This window comes from Loxodonta africana, chromosome 11 (genome assembly GCF_030014295.1).
Source record: "Loxodonta africana isolate mLoxAfr1 chromosome 11, mLoxAfr1.hap2, whole genome shotgun sequence".
NCBI lineage: Eukaryota > Metazoa > Chordata > Mammalia > Proboscidea > Elephantidae > Loxodonta > Loxodonta africana.
In genome coordinates, this window is record NC_087352.1 from 669,634 (window position 1) to 689,015 (window position 19,382).

The 19,382-nt window shown below is 40.8% G+C and overlaps 1 protein-coding gene across 10 annotated transcripts in view; it reads left to right on the forward strand.

Moving 5' to 3' along the window:
- The window catches only part of ZNF793 (zinc finger protein 793), a 32,775-nt gene extending 13,651 nt beyond the window's left edge, over positions 1-19,124 (forward strand). For 3 of the 10 annotated variants that reach the window (XM_023541487.2, XM_064293267.1, XM_023541491.2), the window contains 5 exons: positions 10,613-10,658; positions 11,738-12,868; positions 13,247-13,382; positions 13,916-14,011; positions 16,009-19,124. In XM_023541487.2, the coding sequence (XP_023397255.1) occupies positions 12,716-12,868; positions 13,247-13,382; positions 13,916-14,011; positions 16,009-16,991 (1,368 nt within the window). In that variant the 5' untranslated portion in view covers positions 10,613-10,658; positions 11,738-12,715 and the 3' untranslated portion in view covers positions 16,992-19,124. The other 7 variants (XM_023541495.2, XM_023541496.2, XM_023541497.2 and 4 more) reach the window with 4 other exon arrangements.
- The last annotated feature ends 258 nt before the right edge of the window (positions 19,125-19,382 follow it).

Here is a 19,382-nt window from a genome sequence, read left to right on the forward strand (position 1 = left end):
GGGTTGAGACCAATTGATGCATCTTAGATGGCTGCTTGTTAGCGTTTAAGACCCCAGACGCCACATTTCGAAGTGGGATGCAGAATGATTTCATAATAGAATTATTTTGCCAATTGACTTAGAAGTCCCCTTAAACCATGGTCCCCAAACCCCCGCCCTTGCTCCGCTGACCCTTGAAGCATTCATTTTATCCCGGAAACTTCTTTGCTTTTGGTCCAGTCCAGTTGAGCTGACCTTCCATGTATTGAGTATTGTCCTTCCCTTCACCTAAAGCAGTTCTTATCTACTAATTAATCAGTAAAAAACCCTCTCCCACCCTCCCTCCCTCCCCGCCTCGTAATTTTGGCCATTTTTTAATTGAATTTTGTTATTGTTGTTGTTGTTGAGGTGTTAAAGTTTTCTATAAATTTTAGAGATTAGACCCTTGTCAGATAAGTTGTTGCCAAAATTTTTTTTCCCAGTCTGTAGGTTCTCTTTTTACTCTTTTACAGAAGTCTTTGATGAGCATAAGTATTTGCTTCTTAGAAGGTCCCAGTTATCTAGTTTATTCTCTGCTGTTTGTGCAGTTTTAATTATGCTTGGTAGTGTGTTTATGCCATAAATTAGGGCCCCTAGCTTTATCCCTGTGTTTTCTTTCATGAACCTTATAGTTTGGGGTTTCACATTTAGGCCTTTGATCCATTTTGAGTTAGTTTTGTGTATGGTATGAGGTATGGATCCTGTTTCATTTTTCTGCAAATGGATATCCAGTTTTGCCAGCACTATTTATTAAAAAGCTTGTCTCTTCCTCATTTAATAGACTGACATTTTGTCAAAGATCTGCTGTGCCTAGGTGGATGGATTTACTTCTGGGTTCTCAGCTTAGTTCCACTGGTCTACATGTCTGTCGTTTTACCAGTGCCAGGCTGTTTTGACTATCGTGGCTGTATAGTGGGCTCCGAGATCATGAAGTGTGAGTCCTCCTACTTTGTTCTTCTTTAATAATGCTTTATTTATCCAGGACTTCTTTCCTTTCCATGTAAAGTTAGAGATTTTTTTTTTTTCCATTTCGCTAAAGAATGTTTTTGGAATTTGGATCAGATTGCACTGTATCTATAGATTGCTTTGGGTAGTATTGACATTTTCACAATGCTCTGTCTTCCTATCCATGAGCATGGTATGTTTTTCCATTTATGTAAGTGTCTTTTAGTTTCTTGCAGTAGTGTTTTGTAATTTTCTTTATATAAACCTTTTACATCCCTAGTTAGATTCATTTTTAAGTATTTTATATTTTGGGGGGCTATTGTAAATGGTATTGTTTTCCTGATTTCCTGTTTGGAGTTCTCTTTGTTGGTGTAGAGGAATCCAACTGATATTTGTATGTTGATCCTCTAACCTGCCACTTTGATGCATCCTGCTATTAGTTCCAGTAATTTCTTGTGGAATCTCTGGGATTTCCTGGTATAGGATCATGTCATCTGTGAATAGGGATAGTTTTACTTCATCCTTAGCAATTTGGTTGCCCTTTATTGCCTCATTGCTGTAGCTAGGACTTCCAGTACAATATTGAATAGGAGTGGTGATAAGGGGCATCCTTGTCTGGTCCTCGTTCTCAAGGGGAATGCTTTCAACCTCTCTCCATTGAGAATAATGTTGGCTGTTGGTTTTGTGTATATGCCCTTAATTATGCAGAAGAATTTCCCTTATTATTTAGCTGAGCGTTTTTATCAGGAAAGGGTGTTGGATTTTATCAAATGCCTTTTCTGCATCGAGATGATCTTGTGGTTGTTTTCCTTTATTTTATCTATGTGGTGAATTACGTTGATTGCTTTTCTAATGTTGAGCCATCCTTGCATATCTGGTATAAATCCCACTTGGTCATAATGTGTTACTTTTTTGATATGCTGTTGAATTCTGTTGGCTAGAATTTTGTTGAGAATTTTTGCATTGATATTCATGAGGATTTTTTTTTTTTTTTTTTAGTAGTGTCTTTTTCTTGCTTTGGTATCATGGTTATACTGGCTTCATAGCATGAATTATGGAGTATTCCTTTCTTTTCTATGTTCTGGAGTAGTTTGAGTAGAATTGATGTCGACTTTTCTCTGAATATTTGATAGAATTCTCCAGTGAAGCCATCTGGGACGGGTTTTTTCGTTGGGAGGTTTTTTTTTTATGACCTTTTCAATTTCTTCTTTTGTTATGGGTCTGTTCAAATTTTCTACCTCAGCTTGTGTTAGTTTGGTTACGTAGTGTGTTTCTAGAAATTTGTCCATTTCTCCAGGCTTTCAGATTTGTTGAAGTACAGTTTTTCATAGTATTCTGTTATGATCCCTTTTATCTCACTTGATTCTGTTGTAATGTCACCCATCTCATTTTTTATTTTGGTTATTTGCATCTTCTCATTCTTTTCCTTTGTCACTTTGGCTGGTGGTTTGTCAATTTTATTGATCCTCTCAAAAAACCAATGTCTAGTCTTGTTGATTCTTTCTGTTGTTTTTCTGGTTTCTGTCTAATTTATTCCTGCTCTGATCTTTATTATTTCCTTTCTTCTGGTGACTGTGCACTTCTTTTGCTGCTCTTTTTTTATTTGTTTGAGTTGTAGAGTTAAGCTGTTGATTTTGGCCCTTTCTTCTTTTTTGATACATACATTTATTGCTATAACTTCTCCTCTGAACACTGTTTTTGCCATGGCTCAAAGGTTTAGGTATGTTGTGTTTTCATTCTCATTTGAATCTAGGAATTTTTTACTTTCATTTTTAATTTCTTCTGATACCCAGTGGTTTTTAAGCAAAGTGGTATTCAATTTCCATATATTTGATTTCGTTTTTGTTTTCCCTGTTATTGATTTCAAGTTTTATAGTGCTGTGATCTGAGAAGATGCTTTGTATTATTTTGGTATTTTGGGGGTTTCTTAAGGCTCACTTTGTGGACTAAAATGTAGTCTCTTCTGGAGAATGGTCCCTATGAGCTGGAGAAGAATATGTACTGTGCCGCTGTTGGGTAGAGGGTTCTGTATGTCTGTGAGGTCAAGGTGGTTAATTGTGTTATTTACATCTTCTGTATCTGTTGAGTTTTTTTCAAGTTGTCGGTCTTATCATTGAAAGTGGTGTGTTAAAGTCTCCTCCTGTTATTGTGGAACTGCCTATTTCTCTTTTTAATATGTTAAAGATTGTTTTATGTATTTTGGAACTCTGTCATTGTGTGTGTAAATATTTATTATGATTATTTCCTGAAGGTGGATTGACCTTTTAATGGTTATCTAATGCCTTTGTCTTTTGTGATAGATTTTGACTAAAAGTCTATTTTATCAGAGATTAATATTGCCACTCCTACTCTTTTGGTTACTGTTTGCTTGGTATATATTTTTTTCCATCCTTTGATTCTTAACCTATTTGTGTCTTTGTGTCTAACATATTGATGGGTCATGTTTTTTTATCTATTCTGCCCCTTTCTGTCTCTTGACTGGTGCATTTAAACCATTTACATTCATGGTGATTATCAATAGGTATGAATTTATTGCTTTTACTTTGTTATGCTTTTTTGTGTGTGTATGACAGTTTCTGTTTTCTTCTTAATTTTCTCTCCTTTTTCTTTGTTGTTGATTTTGTGTTTACTGAGTCTAAGATTTTCTTCTTTTCCATTTTTAGCGAGTAGGTGTATTAATTGTGGATATTCTGAAATTTACCTTTATCCTCCTAAGTTTAAAACAGCCTGTTAAATCTTTTCTATTTAAAATTTCTTTTTATTGTGCTTTAGGGGAAAGTTTACAGAGCAAATTAGTTTCTTCATTTGACAATTTGTACGTAAAGTGTTCCGTGACATTGCTTGCATTCCTCACAATGTGTCAGCACTCTCCCCATTTCCGCCCTGGGTTCCCTGTTTCCTTTTGTCCAGGTTTTCTACCTTTTCATCTTTGCCTTTGGGCAGATGTTGCCCGTTTGATCCTGTGTGATTGATTGTTCTAAGGAGCGCGTTCCTCTTGGGTGTTACTGTTTATATTATGGTCTGTCTGTCATTTGGCTGAAAGATGGTCTCTGGGAATGGCTTCAGTTCCAGGTCAGAAGTTGTGTCTTAGGGCCATAGTCTCAGGAGTTCTTACAGTCTCTGTCAGACCAGTAATATCTGGTCTTTTTTGTGAATTTGATTTTTTTGTTTTACATTTTTCTCCTGTTTTTCCGGGGCGCTCTATTGTGATCTCATTCAGAGTGGTTGGTAGAGGTAGCCAGGCACCATCTAGTTTTTCTGGTCTTAGGGTCCTGTAGGCTGAGGTTCCTGTGGTCCATTAGTCCTTTGAACTAACTGCTCCCTTGGGTCTTTGGCTTTCTTCACTCTGTTTTGCTCCAGATGGGAAGAGACCAGTAGTTGTATCTTAGATGGCTACTCACAAGCTTTTAAGACTCCAGTCACTATTCACCAAAGTAGGGTGCAGAACATTGTCTTTATGAACTATGTTGTGTCAGTTGATGTGGATGTCCCCCAGTCCTATGGTCCTTTGCCTTTGAGCCTAGGAACTTCGTCCAGCGATGTGTTGGTTATGTCTTAGAAGTTTTCATGACTCCGCCCCTCGTGGGCTCTATTGTCTATATCAATATACATGCAGCACCTACAATTATGTATGTAGAAATATGCACAACCAAACCTATATCTGCAGGTGAGCGTGCTGCCTTGCGCCCTCTCTACAATCTGTTATTTTTTATATTGCCTTGACTTCATCTCCATTTGGAAGTTCTATACCTATACCATTTATTCCCCCTTTGTGTTTTGAAGTTATCATGAATTACAAATCGATATCTCTGGTTCCCTGTTTTCAGTTTTGTAGCTTTATTTTACTTTTAAGAGTTCTTTCTGTGTTGGTCTCTGGCTGTTGCTGTTGTGTTCTTAATCTCAGGTTGTGTTCTGATGTCATTGATTCTCTGTCCAAAGAACTCCCTTTAATATTTCTCGTAACGGTCTGGTTTTTACAAATTCCCTTCATTTTTGTATATTTTGGAATATCCTAGTTTCACTGTCGTATTTGAGAGACGGTTTTGCTGGGTAAATGATTCTTTGTTGGCAATTCTTTTCTTTCAGGGTTTTATATATGTCATCCAGTTGCCCTCTTGCCTGCATGGTTTCTACAAGAAGTCAGAACTTACTCTTATTGTTGCCCCTTTGTAAGTGATATTTCATTTTTCCCAAGCTGCTCTCAGAATTCTTTGTCTTTGGTTATGAAAAGTTTGATTATGATATGTCTTGGAAACTTTCTTTTGGAGTCTAACCTGTATAAGGTTCATTGAGCTTCTTGGATGGAAGCTTTCTCGTCTTTCATGATATTAGAGAGGTTTTCTGCCAGCAATTTCTCAAAAGCTCTCTGTGCCTTTTTTTTTTTTTTTTTTTGGCCTCCTCCTGATCTGGAATCCAATCACACATAAATTGTTCTTCTTGATAATATCCCACATAACTTTTAGGGTTTCTTCGTTTTTCTTCATCCATTTTTTGATTGTTCCTCAAACAAGTTAGTATCAAGAGATTTGTCCTCTATTTCACTAATTGTTTCTTCTATTGATTCAATTCTACTTCTGTGTCCTTTCAGTGAGTTATCTATTTCTGATATTTTATTGTTAATCTTCTAATTTCTAGTTGCTGTTTTTGTATGGTTTTTAATTGTCCATTTATTTTGTCATTTTTTTTCTTGTATTGTTTTCCTGAATTCTTGTAGGTTTTGTTTGTGTTTTCCTTGATGTCTTTGAGGATCCTATATGTAAGCCTTTTTAATTCCTTGTCAGGTAGTTCCATTACCATTTCTTCCTCAGGAAGGTTTTCTGCCCTTTTATTTTGCCCACTTGTTTGAACCATCTTATCCTCCTTCTTCGTTACGATTTATTATTGCCAGCAGTCTCCAAGGCATTAAATTTGGTTCTAGTGGTTAGTGCATTCTGTGGAGGTGAGAGCAGAATTTCCCCATATCTGCCATCAAGGAGTGCTACAGAAATGGACGAGATATGCCTGCTCTGAGTGGACAAGTTGTGTCTCAGTAGGCGGTGAGATGTGGAGGAGTTTCAGCGCAGGTGCAAACGGCTTGCGGGAACTGGGTGTGGAATGTGTGCTGTTGCAGTGGGTGGACGTTAGATGAGGGCACTAGGGTCTGCTGTTCATCACTGGGCAGGGTTGTAGCTGGCGCCTGTCAGGATGTAGCTGGCATTGCCAGTGAGGTGATGTGTCTGTCTGCTGGTCATCTGGGTATGGGTGCAGGGAGCATTCTCACTCATTACTAGGTTGGGTGATGTGTGTGCACACTGCCGGTTGCCGAACGGTTGGGGGCAAGGGTGTATGGGTCAGTGATCATCGGGTGGGTGGCATGGAAACTTGCACCAAGGGCCTTGGGTGGGCGGGGCTGTGCAGGGGTAGTTGAAGCAAGTGTGAGCCTCCGCTTGCTGAAGGGCAGTGTGTGGGGTGAGGCAGGCACACGTGCGCAGCGGGTGCACCCCCGTCCACTCGAACGCTACGCAGGGAATGGTGCACCACTAGTCTGCGGGCCCCTGGTACAGGTGGCTGGGTGGAGGTGGAGGTGTTGCCAGGCCGCAAGCCTCCAGCACTGGTGCCTGGGTGTGGGAGCAGGTGCCGCCAGTCTGTGGGCCCCCAGCATGGGTGGCTGGGCATAGGCACAGGTGTAGCTGGTCCACGGGTCTCCAGCGCAGGTGGCTGCGTGGAGTAGTGGTTGCCGCCCATCCTTCTTCCCCACATGGATGGCTGGGTGTAGGAGCAGGCACTGCCAGTCCTCAGGCTCCTGGCACATGGGGTGGGGTGGTGGGGGGTGCCTCTGATTTGCAAGTGCATGCAGAAGGGAAGGGATGGATGAGGTAGGTGGGAGGGGCACCACAGGTCTGTGGGCCTCTGGCACCAGCGTCTGGGGAAGACGTGAATGTGGTGAGTGCACTAAACTTTTGGAGGTTGGGGAGCACCCCCTCTGGCTCTGGACATTGGGTACAGTTGTTGCTCCTGCTTGGCAGCATCACATGATGGGGACTTCAGCTGGGAACGCTGCTTGCTTTGTCTCAATATGACATGCTTTGCAGGTTTGGCTGTCAGGGCACCTGTGATCCGTAATTCTCTGTGTCCATGGTTTTTGTAGTCTCTCCTTCCACTTAGGCGTTTGGTCTGACTCTCAGCCTTGCCTTTGATGCTCAGGGCTCCAAAGTTGTCATCTGTATCCAATTCACTTGTTTTCTCTAGTGTTGTTGTGAGGGAGACGCTGTAAGGTGTCTGATTATGCCACCATCTTAGACCGCTTCCCCAGTTTGATGAATTTTAAACTATGTATACAGTCACGTAACCACCATTCAGGTCAACATTTCTGTCACCTTAAAATGGGTTAGCAAACTATGGCCTGTGAAACAGTTATGGAAGCCCTTGTCCAATCTTTGTAATTAAAGTTTTATTGGAATGTGGCGCTACTCACTTGTTTACGTATTATCATCTGTGGCCACTTTCGTGCTACAACGACAGAATTGAGCAGTTGTGACGGACAACTTATGATGTACAAAGCCTAAAGTATTTACTCCCTGGCACTTCACAGAAAAAGTTTGCTGACACCTACCTTAGAAGGCTCCTTTATGCTCCACCTCCACCCTCCCAACTCTATTCTGTCTTCTGTTACCATGGGTTAGTTTTACCTCTTCTAGAACTTTATAGAAATGGCATTACACAGTGTGTTCTCTCTGCGTCTTGATTTCTTTCACTGACAATGTCTGTGAGGTTTCTCCGTGCTGTTGCACAGATAACAGCGGTTTATTTATTTTTTCTTGTTGGTGGTACCTCATTGCATGGGTGTGCCACAACTTATTCTTCTGGGCAGTTTCCAGTTTGGGGCTATTGTGATGAAAGCTGCAATGAACATTTTTATCCAAGTCTTTCTGTTGGCAACATGTATTTATTTCTCTAGTGTAGACCTAGGAGCGGAGCTGCTGGGTCATAGGAGATTCTGTGTTCAGCTTTAATAGATGTGACCAGTTTTCCAAATAGGTGAACCAGCTTACACTCGAACAAGCCATGTGTGAGAGTTCTCGTTACTCCTAGTTGTGGATTTTCCTTCCAGGGCATAGATAATGGCACAGTATATTCAGGTCTATTTAGAGAGTCTCTTGCTCCTGTGAGCGAAATCCTTAAACATTATTAATGTTTTGTACTGAATACTGTATTTTTTGAAACATGAATGTTTTAGAAATGGGTATCCCCCATGTTATAGTTGTCACACTGTAATTATAGTACTGATTATTTACAAGAAAATGAATTTTAATGTTTTGATTTTGAATATCATTATAAATTCATGGTTTTTACAGACTAAGATCTTGAGCACCCTGGATAGGACTTATCCTCCGAAGAAGTATACAGCTGTCTGACACCCCCAAGATTACAGAGCTACATCTTGTATTATTTGCTCCAGATGTGGACTGAGCCAATTTCCGAGGAGCTCCAGTTCTTATTAGTGGAAATTAGTGGTAGAGATGAGAATCTGGGTTCTCGTGGGGGACAGCAGGCTTTTCCAGTTGGGCTATGTCATGGATTGAATTGTGTCCCCCCAAAAATATATGTCAACTTGGTTAGGCCATGATTCTCAGTATTGCGTGGTTGTCCTCCATTTTGTGATTGTAATTTTATGTTAAAGAGGATTAGAGTGGGATTGTAACACCCTTACTAAGTAAGGTCACATCCGTGATCCAGTGTAAAGGGAGTTTCTCTGGAGTATGGCCTGCACCACCTTTTATCTTACTAGAGATGAAAGGAAAGGGAAGCAAGCAGAGGGGGGTGGACCTCGTACCACCAGGAAAGCAGTGCCAGGAGCAGAGTGCGTCCTTTGGACCCAGGGTTCCTGCAAGGAGAAGCTCCTAGTCCAGGGGAACATTGATGCCAAGGATCTTCCTCCAGAGCCAACAGAGAAAGGCTTCCCCTGGAGCTGACACCTTGAATTTGGACTTTTAGCCTATTTAATGTGAGGAAATAAATTTCTCTTTGTTAAAGTCATCCACTTGTGGTATTTTTGTTATAGCAGCACTAGATGACTAAGGGAAACCCTGGTGGCGTAGCGATTAAGTGCTACGGCTGCTAACCAAAGGGTCAGCAGTTCGAATCTGCCAGGCGCTCCTTGGAAACTCTATGGGGCAGTTCTACTCTGTCCTATAGGGTCGCTATAAGTCAGAATCAACTCGATGGCACTGGGTTTGGTTTGGTTTGGGTAGATGACTAAGACAGTGTGACATCACTCTGGGTCATTTCAGTGAGAAAAGCCACAAAAGGCTGTTTTAAAAATCATGACTTGTCCCATTGATCATTCTAATACAGTTCTAACATTAAATATTCAAGTACATCATAAAATACTTATTTACACTCCTAAAATATGATTTATCCTTTTTTCTTTTTAATTTGTGTACCATATAGTTATTTCTTTAATTAAACGCCTTGCTTAAAACTAACAATTGTTTGCTTTCATCTGTTGAAAATTATTTTTTAATGACAACACTTAAAAATAATCTACTGGATAAATAACAAGGTTTAGCCTTATAGTAATTACCTGTTATCATGGTTTGAGCATTGAAGAAATGTTATACAACTATTTTACTTTGCGTTGTATTCCTCATAATATTTTCACAGCAGTTGTAGAAGCCTTTGTGCAGTATACACTTGGGTCCAATTATTTAAGTTTTAAGGATGTTGGTTTTGTTTTATTTTTCGTAACTTTCAGTTCTTCCTTGGTAGTGTGTGTTATTATTAAGTGCCATCAAGTCAGTTTCAACTCATAGCGACTGCATGTACAATAGAACAAAACACTGCCCAGTCCTGCGCCGTCCTCACAATTGTTGCTATGTTTGAGCCCATTGTTGGAGCCGCTGTGTCAATCCATCTCATTGAGGGTCTTCGTCTTTTTTGTTGACCCTCTACTTTATGAAGTATGATGTCCTTCTCCAGGACTGGTCCCTCCTGCTAACATGTTCGAAGTATGTGAGATGACATCTCGGTGTCCTTGCTTCTAAGGAGCATTCTGGCTATACGTCTTCCAAGACAGATTTGTTTGTTCTTCTGGCAATCCATTGTATACTCAGTATTCCTCACCAGCACCGTAATGCAAAGGTGTTGATTCTTCTTTGGTCTTCCTTATTCATTGGCGAGCTTTCTCATGCTTAGGAGGCGATTGAAAACACCATGGCTTGGGTTAGCAAACTGTTATTTCCCCGGTGGCAGCTGGACAGTGTTTTCTGTATCTCTGAGCTGAGTGGTGCAGTGGGTGAAGCGATTGACTGCTAACCAGAAAGTCAGCAGCTCGAAACCACCAGGAGCTCTGCAGGAGAAAGATATGGCACGCTGCTTCCATAAGGATTTATAGCCTTAGAAACCCTATGTGGTCGCTATGAGTTGGAATCCACTCTATGGCGGTGGGTATTTCTGGAGTTCTGAGTGGATGATTCATTGCAGTCTCCACAGCTGTGACTAAAGGCACCATTTTTCTTCTGCCAACTGTGATTTAAAGCATTATTTTTGTACAACATTTACAATAGGTGATTTGCAAATTGGAAGTCGAGCCTGGTCCATCCTTCAAGGCTGTTCTCTGTTCTCTCTTTCTCCAACTTCCCCCTCCCTGCTCCCATCTCTGTCTTCACAGGTCTCAGCTCTTTTTCCAAGAATAGCAGAAAATGATTGAATACCAGGTGAGTGTGACATTTATTGGAATTTACTTTTTTTCTCATCTAAGATTTTATTTTTACTTTTTAAAAAATGTATCTTGTTGTTACGGACAACGTACACTGCAAAACATACACCCGTTCAGCCGTTTCTACACGTACAGCTCCGTGAAGCTGATTACCTTCTTCAAGTTATGCAACCATTCTCCCTCCTTTTCTGAGTTGTTCCTCCCGCACTAACATAAACTCACTGCCCCCTAAGGTTTCTATCTAACTTTTCACGTTGCTCTTGTCGCTTTGATGCCATCTAGACGTTCTTAAAAGAGTGTAATGCTCGAGGCAGACATATTTCACTTGTTTAGCGAAGCTGTTGTTTGGTTTTAAGAAGACTGCAGGAGTTATTTTTGGTTACTTATGTTTTTTGAACGGGAAATGCATGAGTTTAAAAAAATCCGAAGGTACAAAAATGCACATAGTGAAAATAAGCATGCTAGTTTCCTTCCTTGGGGAAAATGCACTTGGTCATAGGCTGGGTGCTCAAGAAAACTGACTGAGATGGAGATTTGCATACAGGAGGTTTACTAGGGAGGCTCTCGAACAGCACCTGTAAGGAAGCGAGGGGAGCAGGGTTGGGCAGAGGGCATTGTTGAACAAAGGCCTTAGCTAATCTTACAAGATGCAAGGGACCTAGGGTGGCCCTCAGTGGTGTCCTGACTGGAGGCAGGGGGGCCTTCCTGTTCCAGAATCACCCAGCCATTGGTTGTGGGCTGCCCCAGGGAGTGGACATAACCTTGGGTGGGGCAGCTCCCTTTGGCTGAGAGCAGTTCTCAGAGAGTGTCTCAGCGGCCACCCTTCTCCCATCATCTGGGATAATAAGCACCTCACTGCTGCAGGGGGATCTGGGTGGGACACCACGGCCTCCTGTCTGCATGTTTGTACAACGGCAGGACACTTATGTGTACTGCTCTTCCAGTTTCCCACCAATTAAAACATCCTAGAGATTGTTCTATAGGAGTACTTACAGTCACACTGTTCTTTTTATCGGGTGTGTAATGCTCCATCGTATGCACGGGATATGACTGATTTCATTGGTTCCCCATTTCTAGGCATTCAGGCAGTTTCCAAACTTGATATTACAACAGTGATACAAGGAATATTTTTTGCTGGAATGCAGATATACAAAGTAGAGCACCTGAGAGAGTCATGAACTGGTTTTCCTGGCAGCCCAGCAAAAAGCCAGACACAGTTAGTCCATGCTTCGCACTGTCTGTGAGGAAGAGGCTTGTTGTCATCTCCAGGGGAAGACTAGCTTTTCAGGTACTTCCTTCTGAAGACGTTTCCCTGCGGGGCCTTCATGTGGCTGATATCAACCTAGCTGTCAGTTTGTATTTGAAGCGTATCTCTTGTGTGCAGAGTATAGGTGGGTCTTGCTTTTTTATCCGGTCTGACAGCCTCTGACTTTTAGGGATATTTAGTCTTCACGTTAAAATACGTGTAGTGTAATTATTGGTAGGGGCAAATTTGTGTCTCTCGTTTTAGTATCTACTTTCTGTTTGTCCCATTGGTTTTTATTCCTCTATTCCTTCTTTTTTGTGTACGTTTGTGTGGATTAACTGAATTTTTTTTTTTTTTAACTCTTTATACTTTATTTTAGGAACAACTCTTTGCCATGTTATTTAGTCGTAACTCTGTGGATACAATATATATCCTCGACTTTTCACAGTAAGCTTAGAGTTACCACTGTATGACTTCATGGAAAATGTAAGAAACTCATCATGTACATTCTAGAATGTGCTTTCCACACACCTGTCTCCCTTGATAGACTCCCAGTTACCTTAAAGCCCATCCTTGTATCACTCACAAGCCTCTGCATACTCTTCTCCTGTCACTCTGAGTGACTTCCTGCCCTTAAAATCACGTTTCTGCCTCCATGCCTTACTTCCTGCTGCTCCTCTTGCAAGGAAAGCTCTTTCCCCAGCTTCTGGCAGAAAAGACTCAGCTCCCTGCATCCCTAAGCTTGGAAGCCAGACGAGACCCTGAGCAATTTAGCGGCTCATTTACCTCTTTCTGCATGCCGTAGCTGGATGTCCTGCCATCACAGTTGTTATGACACCTGTCACCCTGATGGCTTTACGTGTTGCTCTCCCTGTTCCAGGTGCGAGCTCCTTGAGGTCAGGAGCCATCTGAGACTGTGTCCTCAGCAGCCAGCACTGGGCCAGACACACAGTGGGTCTCCAGTCAGTATTTGTTGACTCTAAGTATGAATAACAGTGGGCACTTTCCAGCATGATTTTTGTTTTTCTCTATAGCACAAAGCTAGAAATATAAAGGAAACCCTGGTGGCGTAGTGGTTAAGAGCTATAGCTGCTAACCAAAAGGTCGGCAGTTTGAATCCACCAGGTGCTCCTTGGAAACTCTATGGAGCAGTTCTACTCTGTCCTGTAGGGTCGCTATGAGTTGGAATCAACTTGACGGCACTGGGTTTTTAGAAATATAAAAGGAATCATGGCTACATAAATGATCACTGTAAGCTTTGACCTGTGAACATTGTAAAAGTCAATACCCGTCCACTCCTGCCAGCATTTTTCCACATGACTCAGTGTCAATCATTTCAGCTTCCACAGAAATTGGTGTCATTTAAGGATGTGGTCGTGGGCTTTACCCAAGAGGAGTGGCAACGCCTGAATCCTGCGCAGAGGGCCCTGTACCGGGATGTGATGCTGGAGACCTATAGCAACCTCGTCTCAGTGGGTAAGGACAGCTCCACTGTATAACTTACAGGCTTGAATGACCACCTTTCTTTCTCAGTTGCTAAAAGCAGTAGAGCTTCTGAGGTATCTAATTTATTTATTTAACACTTGTCTAGTACTTCTTACGTATCAGGAAGTTTTAGTCACTTTAAAACTATTAAGTCATTTAAGCCTCAGAAGAGCCTTATGAGGTAGGTGCTGTTAACACGACTAATTTACAGATCGAGAAACAGAACCATAGAGAGGTGAAGCAACGTGCCCAGGGTAATCCACCAGGGTCTGAACCCCCAGCAGCCTGGCTGCACAGTCTGCGTTCATAGGCTTGTACTGTGCTGCCTCACTGAGTTTGGCCCGAGTTTCAGTGGTCCTAGATTCCAAGTTCCTTCTGGGTTCTGGATGAGGTGTGTGTACAGTTACAGTCTGCTCCCAGCACACCATCTGTTGTACAGCCTCTAAAACTGCATGTCCTCACCCTTGAGAGACCCCGAAGACCAAGGAGCTCAGCCCAAGGCCTGGATCGTTTCCCTGGGACAGGTTATGAAGGCACCAAACCAGATGTGATACTCAAACTGGAGCGGGAAGAAGCGCCGTGGATTTCTGAGGTGGCGTGCCCAGGTTGCCACTGTCGGGGTGAGTGTGATAAATCCAGCAAAGGGGCTGGCACCTTGGAAATTTTGCTCAGAGTCTTCTTATGCTACTTAGTGTTGTAATCACTTAACGTCCACAATACGTTTTGTGAAATAGGACGTTATGTGATTTGGACATTGGGCAGACACCATATTATATACAGGCAGTCTTGGGGTTACAGACATCCAACTTACGAACCAACCCCCATCATAAAGCCTATTATATTAAAAAGTTCGAGATACATACCATGGTTCGTAATAACAAACGGGTGCTGCTTTGTGACGTGCATCGATTCCGATCAGGATTTCTGAACTCTGCTATAACCTCATCAGACTACGAACATGTATGTGGTCGGACATTGCCTGAACAGACGTTATGCAGTGCATGACTGTATACAAACCAAAAAACCTTCGGGTCGTTTTCATGCTTCTCCCTAAAACATGGCCTTTGGAGTTACCAACATCCAGCTCTCAGTAGTTGTGGAAGTGGCAGCAGCAGCATTAGGATTATTGGCTAACGCTTAGGGAGCATTCACGGTTATACCAGGGTCTTCCCCGAGCACTTTACATATAGCGACACATTTAACCCTTACAACATCTGTGAGGTTGCCAGCTTCATTACCCGTTTATAAGTGAGGGCTCAGTCAGAGAGAGGTTGAAAAACTTGTCTATAAAGACATACGGCAGGTAGAGGACAGAGCAGGGATTTGAACTCATGTTAGGCGCCAGGACGAGTGCTCTAAACCACTACACACTGGTGCCCTCTAGGGTGTGTTTCTGCTTCATTTGACTCTTTCAAGAATTTTGTTGATTAACTGTAAATCCCACAAAAATATATCTGGTCAGCCCTCCTTTCTGGGTGCCCTGTACCCTCTGTTTCCCTGGCTCCAGCCCAGCCCTTTCCTTCCCAGCAGCAGCTGCATTTTTGGTCATCCAAACTTGGTTGTCCTCCCCAGGTGTAACTCTCTCAAAGAGCCCATCCATTCTGAGACCACATGTTGCTCACAACTGGTGTTTTTGCCAACAACTATTATGTGACAAAATATCGTATTCACAAACCAACACAAAGCCACAGGAACTGCTAATACAACTGTATTTTATTGTTTACATTCATAACCTAAGGAAATGTTAGATTCAGTTTAGAGCTTATTAAAACATAAAGATGTAATATTTTTCCTATCCAAATTCACAACCCCCCTGAATTCTATCTACCAAGTCAGGAAACCCTGCTTTAAGTCTTATTTAACTTTGTTGATTCCGTTCTCTTATCCAGTTCCCCTTAGAGCTTGCTGCCGTTTGCCTGGCCACTAACCCAACGTGATGAACTCCCCTACTGACCGCCGTGTCAGTGCTTGCCAAACTCTAATGTTTTAAGAGTCACCTGGGCATCTTGTTAAAACTTGACTCTGATGCAGTAGGTCTGGGCTGGGGCCTGAGGTTCTATGCGGCTAACAGGCTGTCAGGTGAGGCTGAGGTTGCCTGTTGGAGAACCACACGTGGTGCAGCAAGATGCTCTATGAGATTAAATCCCCTTTCCTCTGTAACAGGGATCAGCAGGCTCCAGCCTCCGGGTTGGCTGCCTGTTACTGTAAATAAAGTTTTATCAGAACACAGCCTCATCCATATGTTCACATATTGTCTGTGACTGTTTTTGCACTGCAGTAGCAGAGTTGAGTAATTGCAGCAGAGACTGTATGGCCCCCAAAGCCTAAAATATTTATTCTCCTGCCCTTTAAGAGTTTGCTAACTCGTGCTTTAAAATATCATCCCGTCTTCTTCAAAATTATTTCTGTACTCTGTCACTAACATTTCATTCCATATATGCTAGTATTCTGAATCTTCGCTACCCTTACAACACTCTTCCCTTCATTGTCCTTGGTTACATGCTCTCTATTCATATATTGTGTACCCTTTAAATTGGAGGGCAATTCTCAAGTAGCTTTATTCCAGGTCGTAATATTAGAAAGACTCATAAAGAATGGTTCACTGTGCTTTCTCCAGAAGACTCCTGGGAAGTTAATGTCCACAGGAAAAGACATCAAGACCTACCTTTGAGGCAAGGTACATTCATCAGCAAGAAAACATTGCCCAAGGAAAGAAGCCATGGATGTAATAAGTTTGGGAAAATATCTCTTCTGAGGGCTGAACTTTTTCCTTCAATTCAGAGCTCCAGTAACTGGGATCCATGTGGAAAGAGCTTGAAGCATAATTTAAATTTGATTGGTTTTAAGAAAAACTGTTCAAAAAAGCAAGATGAATGTTACAGATATGGGAAGTTGTTACAGTTTATGAATCATGACAGGAGACCTCATGGAGAAAAACCCTGGGAATGCAGTCAGTGTGAGAAAGTTTTCAGCCATAACTCAGCACTTATGTCTAAACCATCAGTAACCAATTCTCTTATGTATAAACGGAAGAGGATTCTACCTATAAAGAAACCCCACGTCTGTAGTGAGTGCGGGAAAGCCTTTTGCTATAAGTCTGAATTCATTAGGCACCAGAGAAGTCACACTGGGGAGAAGCCATATGGATGCACTGACTGTGGGAAAGCCTTTTCACATAAGTCAACCCTCATTAAACACCAGAGAATTCACACTGGGGTAAGACCCTTTGAATGTTTCTTCTGTGGGAAAGCCTTTACCCAAAAGTCACACCGCACAGAACATCAGAGGACACATACAGGAGAGAGACCCTTTGTGTGCAGTGAATGTGGGAAGTCATTTGGTGAGAAATCGTACCTCAATGTACATCGAAAAATGCACACTGGAGAAAAACCCTATCGTTGCAGAGAATGTGGGAAGTCCTTTAGCCAAAAGTCATGTCTCAATAAACACTGGAGAACTCATACGGGAGAAAAACCCTATGGGTGCAATGAGTGTGGCAAAGCTTTCTACCAGAAAACAAACCTGAGTAGACATCAGAAAATTCATGCTAGGAACAATGCCTACAGGAATGAAAACCTAATAATTGTGGGAAAGCCTTGAGCAAGATACCCAGTTTCATTATGTCATGAAATTCATCCTTAGGAGAAATTTTAGGACCTTAATGAATTTGGGCAAAGTGTTATGCCATAACAGAACTCATGCTCCAATTATGATACAGACTTTTATAGAAAATACTTTATAAACCATAGAAATGGTCACCCTGGCTTATGAAAATTCAAAAATGTATTAATTGGAAGGACAACAAAATACAAAATGTATGTGAAGAGACTTAGAGGTGTCTTATGGTACATTCTTCAATGAGCCACTTAATAAGTATTATTTGTATTTTGGAATTATAAATGAATTTAACATAAATTTTGAATATCAAACACATATACCATATTGTACATAGAATGCCATCGACCAAGGTTTTCTACACTCTAGATACCACCATTGTCTTTTGGTGTCATAAATATACAAAAACCAACATTAGTAATTTAAATAACATGGTCAGCTATTTTAAAATAACTTTAACATACCGTATACCTACATTTTCTCCGTCTTTTCATAATAAATGTTAGTGGGTATAGCAGTTGTTACTGAGCCCTTTCTTAAGTAATAAATCAATGTTTTATTATAAACCTATTAACTCAGCAAAACACTTTATTAAAAACATAGTTATTTATGTTGAAAATGCAAAGTTAAGGAATACTTTAACAACCTGATGCTGGGAGAGCAAAATACTGTAAACTTGATTACTCAACACATGCACTATTTGACAAAAAGTAGTGTGACTGGTATATTGTGCACTATTCCCGTTAGTCTTGCTTAAAATAGCTTACGACATGTTAATAGAAGGGATGCTCTTTTTATGGGTCTTAGATGGCTCTGTTTTTTTTGTGTGTGTTATTATTATTTTTTATAATCCAGAAATGTTTCATGCAGAGACCTGTGAAGGAGATTTTTTTTTTTCTTTTACCTTTTTCAAATTAATTCAGCAATGTCCATTTATCTTCCTTATATTTCCTTGTGAACACCCTGGACACTAAATCTCAACTTTCAAAAAATCTCTCTGCTTCCCTGAACTGCTGTGTCATCCATACAAGAAAAGAAATGGCTACTTGGAAACTACGTTGTTCAAAATTTGTCTCCCTTTTAAAAATGCCTGATCCAGAATGAGGAAGGAGCCATAACCTCAGATGTGGAAGTGAGTAAAAGAATAATAGAAGATACCTCATACATCTCTAGACTAGCATATTTAAAACAAGATACAGGTGGTTTTCTAGCAAGATATACGTTATAGAAATTGTAATATGAAGTAGAAAAATTGGTAGGGCAGTTACCGTTGAAGAATTCGGAAAAGTGATTGAAGATCTATGACTGAAAAATGTTCTAGGCCTAGCTACTTTCATGATTAGTTCTATCCTCTCCAGAAGGAGTAATTCCACTGCTACTTAAAATATTCAGTCCATGAACTGTGCTCCCCAATTTATTTTATGAAGTCAGAATAAATTTAACACTAAAACCTAGTGAAGATAGTCGAAAAATTGAAAACTCCAGACCAGTCTCATTCATGAATACAGAATCAAAAATTATAATGAAAGTGACAGCAAATAATTTCAGCAGTATACTTAATGAATGCTATATTGTGATAACCGGAATAACCAGAGTTATTCCAAGAACCCAGCGCCAGTTCAGTAACAGGAAGTACAGGCATCTCCAGGTTACAAACAAGATCCATTCCTAGGTATGTCTTTAAGTCGAACGTAGGTGAGTCAGAACAGGTGCATACAGCTCTTACTGAGCCTCGCTTCAGTGCAAGACGAGGTTTGAAGCCTTTTCAATGATGTGAAAGCTGCGTGTGCAGCAGGCGAAGGTGATTGTAATGAAGAATTTGTTGTGAGTAGGGGTTGGTTAGATCGTTTCAAAGTGAGGGCAAATTTACGTAACATTAAAGGGCAAGTACAAGTTGTCCGTAAGTCAGATGATCAGGTCTTACCGTATATCGATAAAATTAATAGCTTAAAAGAAAACTCATGTAAACTATCAATAGATGCTGACAAGGCATTTAAGAGAATTTGCAGCCATTTCTACTCTAATGTAAATTAAATTGTAATAGATGGTAGCTATTTAGAGTCCTGTTACCAAAAAAAAAAAAAAAGCCCAGGAATTTAATAGTATTGGAAATCAGGGTGCCACTATATTATTATCAAATATGTCTATTATTTTTAAATATTGTCTTGGAGGTTCCAGTGAAGTAACAAAAAAGAAAAATAACTGGTATAAACAATGGAAAAGGTAAAAGTCTTCCTTTTTGCTGATGGTTTGATTATATACCAATAAATGAGGAAACTAATTTTTTTTCTTTTTTTTTAGTTAAGATCATTTTCTGAGAAGGCAGGGTACAGAAATCAAGAGCTTTTCTTTGCAATCAAAACAAGCACCTAATAA